This window comes from Phaenicophaeus curvirostris, chromosome 8 (genome assembly GCF_032191515.1).
Source record: "Phaenicophaeus curvirostris isolate KB17595 chromosome 8, BPBGC_Pcur_1.0, whole genome shotgun sequence".
Classification (NCBI taxonomy): Eukaryota; Metazoa; Chordata; class Aves; order Cuculiformes; family Cuculidae; genus Phaenicophaeus; species Phaenicophaeus curvirostris.
The window spans coordinates 29,462,869-29,475,371 of record NC_091399.1 but is presented as its reverse complement, the minus strand read 5'-3'; the positions used below and the strand labels follow the sequence as shown (position 1 = coordinate 29,475,371).

General features: G+C 48.6%; 1 protein-coding gene across 2 annotated transcripts; it reads left to right on the top strand.

Annotated features, from left to right (window-relative positions):
• The first annotated feature begins 1,095 nt into the window (after positions 1-1,095).
• On the top strand, positions 1,096-12,473 carry LOC138723699 (vitamin D3 hydroxylase-associated protein-like). Of its 2 annotated transcripts, XM_069863038.1 has the most exons (15): positions 1,099-1,456; positions 2,953-3,066; positions 4,322-4,465; positions 5,357-5,490; positions 5,882-6,088; positions 6,568-6,608; positions 6,836-6,960; positions 7,610-7,735; positions 8,520-8,617; positions 8,796-8,895; positions 9,709-9,752; positions 10,179-10,218; positions 10,525-10,633; positions 10,986-11,131; positions 12,012-12,473. In XM_069863038.1, the coding sequence occupies exons 1-15, from the start codon at positions 1,247-1,249 to the stop codon at positions 12,135-12,137; spliced, it is 1,764 nt and encodes a 587-aa protein (XP_069719139.1). In that variant the 5' UTR covers positions 1,099-1,246; the 3' UTR covers positions 12,138-12,473. The 2 variants fall into 2 exon arrangements, 1 of the variants encoding a protein (XP_069719139.1); XR_011337914.1 differs by lacking the exon at positions 10,179-10,218 and having other exon boundaries at positions 1,096-1,456; positions 12,012-12,144.
• The last annotated feature ends 30 nt before the right edge of the window (positions 12,474-12,503 follow it).

Below are 12,503 nucleotides of genomic sequence, written 5' to 3'. Positions count from 1 at the left end.
CATGAAACCAGCAGAGCCTTAGCTGAGGAGCCACCCTCTGAGCAAGGGAACACAGTAAAAAAGGCCACATAGCTAATTGCTCCAGACTGGTCCTTAGAGGATGTCAAAGCCAATGTTGTTTAGAGTCTTTCATAAGTTTCCCTAGTTAAGGACAAAGAGAAGAACACTCCCTACTGATGCAAACCATTACAGAAAACAAGAGCAAAGTTTTTAAACTGCTAAGAATGGACATGACAATGGATCAAAAATGAAGTATTGGAGGACTACCAAGCCCTGATGGAAGAAGGCGCTTCACCTTCCTTTCCATATCCAGTTCCACACTCTGTGGAAGCAAGATCAGATTTTTGGGCTTCTAGGCATCAAGTGCAATCTTGCGAAGTTTTGTAATGTGCAATCTAGCTGCCCAAAAACTTGTTTCAAGGTGGAACCCATAGGAGGACCCATCATCCAAAGCCGGCAGAGGTCACAGACAGATCATGGAATTTATTTTGAGGCTGATGGTGGTGGGCTTGGTTCCTTCAGCTTAGTGCAAGGTTCTTGTGTGCTTGTAATGAGAGGAATCTGTGCTGGAAAGGCATCAGACACTAGCTGTCCCAGCATCTGTTGGAAATAGTTTACTTGTGGCCTGCAGCTCTGGGATTTTCCACTCCTAAGACAACGCTAATATGCTGTGTTGTGAGATGGAACAGCCTCTCCTTCTGGTATATGCAGACATCACAACAGTGTCGAGTCCCATCCCACAGGTGTGAAATGGTCTCCATCCACCATGGTGCAGCATAGGCTAAGGGATTTGGTGAGTGAGTGGGTATGTATCCTCCTGTCATACAATTCCCCATCCCCATGCAAGGAAGTCTTGTGAATTCAAGCTGTTTTTTCCCCTTCTCCCATTGTCCTCTGAGGCCACTCAGGAAACAGGGGAGCAGCTATTTCCTTGCTCCTTTTGTTCAGCTGATCCCACAGCCCTTCCTCCCAAGCTGAGAACTTCCTACAGTCCAGAAAACCACTATAAACCCGACACCCAAAGTTTCACTGGCTAAACTTCACCTTTTCCATTTCCTGGTCAATCATTCTCCTCTGTACGCTCCATTGAAGGCAGCTTTGCTGGGGTCAGCTTTGGATTTACAAACTATTCTCTGACCAGAGGCAGTGGTGCTGGGAGAAGGAACAGATCTGGGGAGGTAGGGAAGGTCTCCTCCTGCATTGCTTTTCCTTCTCACTCCATCCCTGGAAACCAGAAGGTCACATTATGGTCCAGCAACAGCTGAAAGAGCTCCTGCCAGAGAGGGAGGTGGGTCTTTCTGCTGCCCTTACCTTGCTCTGCGGCTCAGCAGCAGCTGTGGTGGTCTGGAAATGGCTGGGCAAAAGGCAGATCCAGAAGAAAATGGAAGAGGCTCGAAGAACCCGGGATGAGGGTGTGAGGAAAATGGTAAAGGCTGTGCAGCAGTTCAGGGAACAGGTAACGCATCCTTCTGGGGGGGTCTGAGTCCCACTGGAGTGCCTGCTGATGTCATTGTTCACCTCCTCCTTCCAGCTCATGCCTCCATAGCTTTTATAATGAGGAATCCAGGGGAGATGCACCAGCAGCCCTCAAGAAGAGGAGAGGCTGCCTTGAGAGGAAGGCAGGTCACTGCTCTCCTCAAGCTGGATGAGATGCAGTGGGAGTCTACAGCCAGGGAGATGTGAATTAGTCTCTGGGAAGAGGGTTTTGGACAACACAGGTGCTGAAGCACTGGACCTTCATTGATCTAAAACCCAGGTCTTTTGGGATCTAGAAATGTCTCTTGCCTGTATGGGTGGAAGCAAGAAAGCTTTTTCCTTTTCCTAAGTCTAAGTTTACACATCTGTCCACACCACTATATCTTTGTCCTTAAAATCTGGCTTCCAGATGGGTCTTGGAGAATCTTCAGACCAGCTCGCACTAGGGTTCCCAGCAAGTGAGACGTCCCCACCCAGCAGGCTGCCCAGAAGATTCTTGGCCTAATTTAATGCTAATGAAGTATGGGGCAGTCACTGTACCCTGGGAGCACCCAGGACATGACATGGGAATGGATGAGGCCAGCACCCAACCAGCAAGGATGTGGTCCTGAATTCCAACTGCAACTGATTTCTAACCACCATTCACTTCTGAGTAGATACTGGCTAAACCAGCTCATGTTAGATTGGACATTAGGAAAAACTTCTTCACAGAAAGGGTTGTCAGGCAACGGAACAGGAGTTGTTTAAAAGGTGGGTAGATGAAGTTCTTGAGGACATGATTTAGTAGTAGGCAGATCTTTCTTTTCCAGCCTAATGATTCTATATTTACTCAGATAACATACCTGGAGATGAAGTATATGAGCTGCAAGTGATACTTATCTTTACAACCTTTATTCTTAAATGTAAAAAAATCACATAAAGATGATATACCTTAAAAAAGCTGGTGGCACTGAGAACTGCTGGTCGTCTTCACCGGAGTAGACCTTACCCACCTGTGAGTCCCTGATAACTTCTTTGCAGTTTGCTGGGCTTCAGCTATTAGATGTTTGTCCTCAGACCAGGGTGACCACATTGCTTGTACCTATTCTGAGGGGTGAAGTGCCAGCACGATGCTTGTTTGCAATAACTTCAATACCTTCTGCCCAGCCTGGTGTTTGTTCAGCACCTCTTGGTCAGCACATAAGTCCTACAGTGCCAGGAGGAAGGCTCTGATGTGAGGTATTGCCTTGTCCTCTGCTGCAATGGATGTGTGAAACTCTTCTACACCGTTAGAGACAGCTGGGATTTTGTGATTTTGTCGTATCCATGACATCCAAACTCGGGATGAAACATTCATCAGCTCAAGGTCTGAACCCTCACACGCAGGATCAGCAAGATCCATTGATAATGTTGGCAAAACTTAAGAGGCTCATCCCCTCTGAGCCAAACGGTAGCTGGAGCTGCTGTCTTGGCATCCCCTTCATCTTTCTCTTTCAGGTCCCCACTGTCCAGAGGGATGCCATCCTGTCTCTGCCCCTGCTGGAACTCACTCAGAGACTGCAGGAAGGGTCTCTGTCCCCCAAGACTGTCCTCTACACCTACTTAGGGAAGGTAAGTGCCTGTCTGCAGTGTGATGAGCATATCACCTATATTCTCCGTGCCATGGTATGTGGGCTGGTGACAATGACAAGTCTTTAATATCAAGCAGATATCAGGAGAAAAATATGAAAAAGCAGGGGTCTCTCTGTCTCCTGGGTCAGACCCATCACTGAACAGTCGTTTGAGATGGCTTGAGTTGTGAGGCTCTGGCAAGAGGGTTACCTTCATGCCAAGACACTAGCCTTTGTTTTGAAGACCCAGTGTCCTGGTTTTGGCTTGGGATAGTTTCAGTTTCTTCTTAGTAGCTGGTATGGTGCTATGTTTGGGACTAAGAGTGAGAATAATGTTGATAACACACTGATGTTTTCAGTTGTTGCTAGGTAGTCTTTCTACTAAGTTAAGGACTTCTCAGTTTCCCATGTTCTGCCAATGGGGAGGTGCACAAGAAGTTGAAAGGGAACATAGCCAGGACAGCTGATCCAAGGGATATTCTATACCATAAAACATCGTGCTCAGTATATAAACTGAGAAGTTGGCTAGAGAGGGGGGATCACTGCTTAGGGGTGGGATGGGCATCAGCCACCAGGTGGTGAGTAATTACATTGTGAATCACTTGGTTTGTATATTGTTTTAGTAGTAGTAGTAGTATATCTATATCTATAACTACCTGAAAGGAGGTTGTAGAGAGGAGGGTGCTGGCCTCTTCTCCCAAGTGACAGGGGACAGGACAAGAGGGAATGGCCTCAAGCTCCACCAGGGGAGGTTTAGGCTGAACATTAGGAAAAAATTCTTCACAGAAAGGGTCATTGGGCACTGGAACAGGCTGCCCAGGGAGGCGGTTGAGTCACCTTCCCTGGAGGGGTTTAAGGCACGGGTGGACGAGGTGCTGAGGGACATGGTTTAGTGTTTGATGGGAATGGTTGGACTCGATGATCCGGTGGGTCTCTTCCAACCTGGTTATTCTATGATTCTATGATTCTATATTCTCTTCCATTGCTATCCTATTAAACTGTCTTTATCTCAACCCACAAGTTTCGCCTTTTTTCTCAATTCTTCCCCCATCCCACCAGGGAAGGAGTGAGCAAGCACCTGCATGGCACTTAGTTGCCAGCTGGAGTTAAACCACAACCTTCCCCCAGGCAGAGCGTGGGAAGGAAGAAAAATTAACTATCCTAGCTGAAACCAGGCCATTCAGCTAGCTTCTGACTACAGCTGCGTACCAGTGCTGTTCTTAACTAACACCTGTTCCTCCACGTGTCTGGCAAAGGCCCTGGAAGTGACTCAGCAGACAAACTGCTTGCGACATTTTATCCCAGAGTGTGAGGAGCAGCTCGAGGAAATACAACGGCAGAGTGCGAAAGGGCTGCTGTACGGCATCCCAGTCAGCATCAAGGACCACATCGGCCACAAGGTGCTTCCCTTTGTGCCTGGGAAGTGTCGTATTGTGAACTGGGCTGGGTGGTGAGGTGGTGGGACACAGAGAATGGAGAAGGGGCTTGATTCCCTTCCTGCTTACACCACAGGAAGGTTGGCTGGCTGTGGCCCCACATCTTATTGCAGCTGCAACCCTAGCAGTTAGAAGCCTCCGTCAGCAAAAGACAAGGGGTGAATAGTTAGCACTGGCTGGGCTACTTGCTTATTTGGGCCATTACTCAGACATCTACTCAGAGGTTTGCAGTATCATGGATAAGAACAAGGCAAAGCTTCTAGAAAGTCATTAGTAGCAGGAACTGTTAAATTCATACCCCTGTTGTGCTGTAGACTCACCCCTTAGAGAAGAGCCTGTGCATGAGATGCACCAGGGACCCCCTCACAAAAAAGCTCTGATGAGGACTCACCACACACTCCTGAGCTGAATTTGTTAGACTCCTCCATGTTGACTTACCAACACAGGTAAAATGGTTCTAAGCCCAAAGCAAGGCCCAAACACCAACGCTAACTGAAAAAAATGACACTGTTTTTGTCTGGGATGTATATTGTCTCCCTGAACATCCACTGATGGCTTCACTTAGACAGCAGGACAGGTTTGATCCTGAGATAGTGCACCTATGAAGCTGTATCTGGACCGGGGACGAGAAATAGCATGGAAAAGAGCAAGAACAGCTTCAGGATAAGTCTTAATTCTGTGTTTGGCAGCCCTCTGGCCAAGGATAGAAAGAGAGGGAGTCATTGGCCCTTCATACAAGGCCTTGAAAAGGAGTGGGTTAGTACCCACTGGCCCCACCAAGGACACTGGGTCATCCTTCCAAAACTGCAAGGGAACCGCGCTGACTGTGTCTGTTGTCACTTCTCTCCTCTACAGGGGCATCTCTCGACCTGCGGGCTTGTGCAATGCCTGGACACTCTGGTGCAGGAGGACAGCGTCCTAGTCAAGGTTTTGAAGAAGCAGGGAGCCATCCCATTTGCACTGACCAACGTGCCGCAATCCCTCTTCAAGTAACATATATCATTAGAAATCTTTCCTCTAGTTGTGCTCCTGAAGCTAAAGTCCAGCCTGTAGGTCCTGGGACAAGCTCCCTCCTGTCTCCTGAGATGTTGCCTGTACAAGTCCCCCTTCCATCAGCTGCCGGTGATCTCAGTTCAACTAGAAATGGTCTTCAGATAAGATAAAGAGGAAAAAAAAAACCACCATGACATAAGAGAAATCAAATGTACTGTGCATGGGAGTGAAAGCAGAGATTCGTGGGAATGATCAATGTCCCAAGAGATTTACAGGGTAGAAGGATGGGGTTGGCTGTGCCACATAAGCTCACTACAAGGGAGAACCAACAAACTCAAGGAATTAGGCAGTTCCTGACATGCTGCTTGCTGGTTTTCTTCTCCCTAGCTATGACTGCAGCAATCCAATCTTCGGCCAGACCGTAAACCCCTTCAACCACCAGAAAAGCCCTGGGGGCTCCTCAGGAGGAGAGGGAGCTCTGATTGCAGGAGGAGGCTCCATCCTTGGCATCGGCTCGGATATTGGTGGCAGCATCCGCCTGCCGTCCAGCTTCTGTGGGCTGTGTGGGCTCAAACCCACAGCTGAAAGGCTCAGGTAGGTGCCAGGATCTGCCCTTCCCACCTTCAAGGAGCCTGCTAATTGTCAAAGTCAGCAAAAGGGGCAAGGTGCTCAATGAGTTCTTGGCGGGGAAAGAAAAGGGAGTTTCTTACAGGCCAGCTTGCTCTGCTCAAAACCTCTCCCAAGAGGCAGCGTTATTGGGTTTTGTGGGGCAATGACCATGTTTTCATTTTAAATCTGGCCTGGAATTAAAAGTGGGCTAAAATGGTTAAATTATGCCGAAGTGGATAACTTTTCGTTAAACTAAAACTAAGATTTGTTAGTGTTTGAAGTTGGGTTTTCGTTTTTTTCTTCATTTTGACCAAAATCTTCTGGTTTGCGTGACTCAAATCAAATGCTTTTAATAATTTCCTTCTGGTTTGGGTCCTAAACTGGATACCCCACTGTGCAATTCAAATATATTGAGAATATCTTGCCTTTACTGAAATGACAATATACTTCTTCTCTTCCCACAGCCTGTCCGGAGTGAGTGACCCAGTCAGTGGGATCCTGGCAGGTATATGAGTTTTTAGTTGCTTTTCTCTGTATGCTGTGAAGAGTCCTGTGTCTTCCTCTAGGGCTGAGGAAAGCCTGAGACAACCAAGGTCTGTCTAGAGACCATTCAAAACCTCTCGTCTCACTGGCTGACCATCCCTTGCACCCAACGCAGCCTTGTAGAGTGGTGGAACAGGGTCTGGCGCACACATTTGCTTAACGTGGATGTTTGCTCTTGTCCCTCTCCAGTTCCTTGTGCACTGGGGCCAATGGCGAGGGATGTGGACAGTCTCGCCTTGTGCATGAAGGCCTTGCTCTGCGAGGAGATGTTCCGTCTGGACCCCACGGTGCCCCCCATCCCCTTTGATGAGGAGGTGAGACCTTAAGTCAGCAAGCCCTGGTTCTTTGGAGGGGGCTGCACACTCCATGTATGCATTCTTTAAGGGGCCAGTTATCTTTACAGTACTGGTTTCCAGTAACTCTTTGAGGGCACAATTCATAATTATTAGCAAAATATAGGCTAATTACCCTTCTGGTAATTTCCTGGTAGTTACTCTTTTGGCTTTTGCAGGTGGCATGTGGTTTATCAGATTGAGACACCCCAGAAAAGCGTGGGAAGGCAGGCAACAACAGGAGCAAAAAGCTAGATTTTTAGGGGAAGATAAGACAGGATCAGAAACTCCTCCAGCGCATCTCTTGACTGAGGACATTTCCTTTCTCTGTCTGCAGCAGATGATGAACTTCAGATTTTTTTCCACCTCTATCTTTTGTAGCAGTGATTGAATCTATTGGTCTTGAGCGGCTGTGCTTTATCTGAAGGGAGGGATGGAGGGGAAGCTGGAGAAAAAGGTGAGGGTGGACATTGGGAAAGGGTAACCTATGGAAACAATAAGCAGCAAAACAGAAAGTTATTTACTCTCTAACATCTTCATCTTCTATTCCCTTCTGCTGTGGGCTTCAGCATGGGGGCAGACCTACCCCCAGCAGTGTTGGAAATGTTCAGCTGGTGGCTCTTTGCTCCAGGTGTACTCCAGCTCTGCTCCTCTGCGGGTCGGATTCTACGACACAGACAGCTACTTCCCACTGTCCCCTTGCATGCGGCGGGCCGTGCAGGACACCAAGAGGGCTTTGGAGGCAGCGGGGCACCAGGTGAGCACAACTGCCCTTTTCTCCCTAAGGTGTCCCCAGCTTTGCTCCTCACTGCTGGAATCACTAGATGCAGTGCCCAAGCCCACTTGTGGGATGAACAACCTACCAGAGATACAGGATTAAGTTACTACAGCCACATGCCCAACTCAGATACACACCTTCTCTGGGAAAACAGCACTAGCAATTAGCAAACTTGTACCTTCAGGGGACCAGGTGTGTAATGAATCTGTCTCTGCTCTCCTGGTGGCAGTGGTCCCCACCAGACAGCAGCATCCATCAAGTGCTGCATTTGAACCTAGAAGGTTGCTCCAGCATTTCCTAGGTCTGTCCTCCCCCAGCAGGGCTCTGAAAGGTGGTTTTCTCCTTCCTCCCCAATGTCCATGGAGACGCCTGTCCTTTCTGGATTGTTAAGGGAAAAGGACTGTGGGGCATGGGAGGGGAAACATGCTAGCGATGCTCATCATAGCAAAGTGAGTCCATATCTAAGTAGGTGTCGACTTTGTTGGGACAGGAGGGAAACTAGTGCAGTTCCTGGCTCAGTGACTGCCTGGAGCAGAATGGAGGAGGAAAGAGTTCTGGAGAGATCTCAGAGCTGAGCCAAATTGTAATCAGGGAGGAATAATCCAACAGGGAGATGCCTGGGCTGGCAAAAGGCTGAACTGGGGCCTCCATCAGCATATGGAGCCCAGTGAGCTGCCGCTCTGCCTTTGAAGTTTAGCCACAGTCAGACCTTGAAAATTACTCACATCCCCAGGCTGCCACTTAATCTTGTGTTTTGGTGCAGCTGGTGCCCTTTTCTCCACCTCGGATTCACTATGTCATGACTGAACTGTTTTTGAAGACTTTTTTTGCTGATGGAGGCCGTGCTTGGTTGGATGTGTTGTAAGTAGGAGCTCTCTGGCAGCAGTGCTGTAAAACACCTTTATCTCCCAGCCCACGAGCACAATGCATGGGTAAAAGGAGCCTGTCTCTTCCTCTTTCAAATGGAAGATACTCACATTTCTGAGAAAGGGTAGACAGCTTCTGTTGGCATGACCCACCTCCTCTTGTCATCTCTCAGCACAGGAGATATTGTAGATCCAAACTTGAAACCACAGGTGAATTGCTGCAAAATCCCAAGGCTGGGAAAGAAGCTGCTGGCTCTGATTCTTAAACCTCTGGTGAGTCCTTTGCCTCCAGCTCAGAGTGGTGACAGCAAGACCTTGTGAAGTCTGAAAGCGTGATAGTTCTGGGAGACGCCTTTAACTAGAAACACTGGGATTTCTTTGAAAGGTCTTTTCTATACCACTGTTGGGATTTATCTAGTCTGAAACGAAGTATAAGAGGAGAACCAGCCAAGAGCTGCAAAAGATTAATGTGGAACCCACAGCAAGTGGTTCTTCAAATTCTAGACTTAGCAGGGCCTGGTTTCCTACAGGTTCATGCATTAGGATTACTGCAGGAGGGGAACTTGAGTTTGAAGCTCTGTCCCTGTGTTGGAGGCCTCCAAAAGACCACATTTTCACAGGGACTCCTGGTGATTGATAAGGCTGGTCTTCACTGTAGCCCCTTCATCAGGTGAGCATCTGTTTGCAGGACTTCTCTCCTCCATCCTCCTTTTTCTCTGCCTTTCTGGCCAGTTGGGCTGCTCTCATCTGACAGGATCAAAAAGGTAACAGTGAGTGGGAGGCAACCAAAGTGCTTGCAGTGGTCCTGTTTCTGTGAGACACCAAGCTATGAAATATTTGATTTATCAAAAATAACGACAGGTGACTTGGTTCAAGTCTGTGCACTCCTCCTCTGCAGCTTTAAGAAACAAGTTGGGAACCAACAACCAAAATTTGGAAGCAAAGTAAAACCAGAATAATGAGGAGCATTTTTAATTATCAACTTTCACCTTCAGTGCAGCATCCACAGGGACAGAGTTGGTACAGGACTGGTGATTTCCTGCATCCCCATGCCATATCTCTAACAAAAACCTCTTGCCATTCCAGTTTCCCCGCCTGGCCGACTATCTGAGTGCCTTGAGTGGAATGAGGTGAGACAGCATCACCCCCAGGGATGTCTATGGAGATGATTGGTACTTTCTCCTCCAAATGTCAACGGTGGTGTGAGAGGACAGGATTCATGCTGGGCTTCAGCCTTCAGGAACATATCTACCCAGTGTTGTGCTGCCCCTGATGTTATCCTGAAAGCACTGAGGGATTTTGAGGGATAAGGTCATAGAGGAAGCCTGTGTAGCAGAAATGAGTATTAAATCCAGGCTCACAAGAGAAGCCTTATCTCTACCACTTCCAGACATTTGTTGCTTAATTGCTTGGCCAAATGCCAGAGGAAACTTTAGAGAAATTGGGAAAGATGTATTGTTTCAATAATTGCTAAATCACCAGGGCTTATAAACCTGGAGGATTAATTAAGCAATCCCTCCTCCTCTAAAATGCGTTGCTACAATTTCCATTTGCAGATCAGTGAAGGAGATGTGGAATCATCACCATCAAATACAGGTATGTCTTGAGGGCTTTTCTCTCTGACATCATGCTGTGAGTTGCAGCTTTATGTCATCAGTTAAGGAAGGATACGTGCAGAGGGGTGCTGGGGAGGCAGAGGGAAAGGCACAGAAGAAAGGATTGTTTAGCCTGGAGAAGTGGAGGCTGAGGGGAGACCTCATTGCTCTCTACAACTACCTGAAAGGATGTTGTGGAGAGCAGGGAGGTGGCCTCTTCTCCCAAGTGACTGTGCGTACCCTGGAGAAGCTGAGATACCTTGGGCATGAACGTGGCCTCCATGCCCTGTCCTCTCTCCTCCCCCAGGTGTACCGCACCGAGTTTATCGCCCGGTGGAGGGAACTGCAGCTGGACGTTATGCTGTGCCCTGTCCTGGGCCCTGCCTTCACCACAGGATACCCTGGGAAACTCCTCAGTAAGTGACTGGGGGACCTCCTGGGAGGGGCAGAAGCCCACAGTGGTTGAGACTGGATGGACACATCCCTTACCACAGAGCTTCACCACCCACCTAGGCATTTTATGGGTGTTAAGAAGAAGAAATAACTACTGTAAAGCTTTCTGAGCAGATGGAAACAGACACATGCATGAAGTGATCTAGTGATAGTTGTTTCTTGCAGTAGAACTTGGACCTGCAGATGACCAGCCCTATGCAACCTCTTCTTCCAGAAGCAGCAGGTTCTCAGAGGTTTCAAGGAGCATGTAAAGTGTAAGTTTGAAGGAAGACAGGAGGCTGTAGCTATGTGTATTGTCTCTTCTGTTTCTCCCAGCTGCCATCTCCTCCACAATGCTGTATAACGTCTTGAACTTCCCTGCTGGGGTTGTACCTGTCAGCAGGGTGACAGAAGCTGATGAGGAAGAGCTGAAGATTTACCGAGGATGCTATGATGACCCCTGGGACCGGACACTGAAACAGGTATGCAAAACAGAAAGTGGTAGAGCAGAGACTGCTGATGGATGTTCAAGTGATAGTGTCACTGAAATCGGGGGCTCCAAAACATCTCCGTCAATGTGGGCACAGAGCAAAAAAAAATGTACTTCTTCATTGTATACCCCTGGCAAATGCCTTTTCTCCCAAGCCCCATAAAATGTGTCACTAAGCTGTGGGGGACTAGGGGAACACCCCAAGGCTGGATTATACACTGAAACCAGAAAGAAGACATGCAGCAGGGCTTCTTCCAGTAGGTCCTTGTGACAGCCACTGCACTACATTTTCTTCCTCCTCCATGACACCTTCATCACAGAATCACCAGGTTGGTAAAGACCCACAGGGTCATCAGGTCCAACCATTCCTATCAATCACTAAACCATGTCCCTCAGCACCTCGTCCACTTGCCTTTCATACACCCCCAGGGAAGGCAACTCAACCCCCTCCCCTAGGCAGCCTCTGCCAGTGCCCAATGACCCTTCCCATGAAAAAATTTTTTCTGATGTCCAGCCTGAACCTCCCCTGGCAGAACTCGAGGCCATTCAGTCCCAGGCTCCCAGTGGAGCATGGATCAGGAATGAGGATGCTGAAGGAAAAGGGGTCCAGCTGCATTACAGCCCAAAGCAGAACTGGCTGGGGCGTGGGGGAGATTTTTAAACAAGTTGCCCAAGATTTGTCAACTGTTTCCATTGTGAGAACAGCAAGAGCCTTCCCTTTGCTCCAGTGCCCTAAAGTTGCTTGAATAGCAGGGCTCAGCCTCCAACCTCCCTGTCTCCATCATGAGACGGGTGCCTGAACTAAGTTTCCAAAAGCTGCTGGAGGTTTGAACCCCCCCTGTGACTCCTCCCTGCTTCTGTCCCCGCTGCAGGCTGTGGCAGGAGCTGTGGGGCTGCCCGTGGCCGTGCAGTGCGTGGCCTTGCCCTGGCAAGAGGAGCTGTGCCTCCGCTTCATGAAGGAGGTGGAGACCCTCAGCCAAGAGAAGAGAGCGGTGTAGCCTCCACAATCTCACGCCTGTAGGGCCAGCGGTGAAGCAACAGGGACAGCACTACATGACTTCTCTTTGGCAACAGGCAGTGGAGAGATGACAGCAAGGAGAGGAAGAGGAAGGAAAAGCTGCTTCCTGACCCCCTTCCTTGCCAATACGCAGATCCTGTAAGGTACCAAGATGTGATGCAGAGGGCAGGACGGGCTTAAATAGGGTTCAGATGATAACAAACCTGAGCTGCACCTTCCTGGAACGATGGACACAGCTGTATCTACCCTCCTCGTCACTGTATTTCACTCACAAAAATAAAAGCGTAGCTATTAAGGCAACTTTTATCATCAACTCCAGTAATCCTTCACCCATGGCTATGGTATC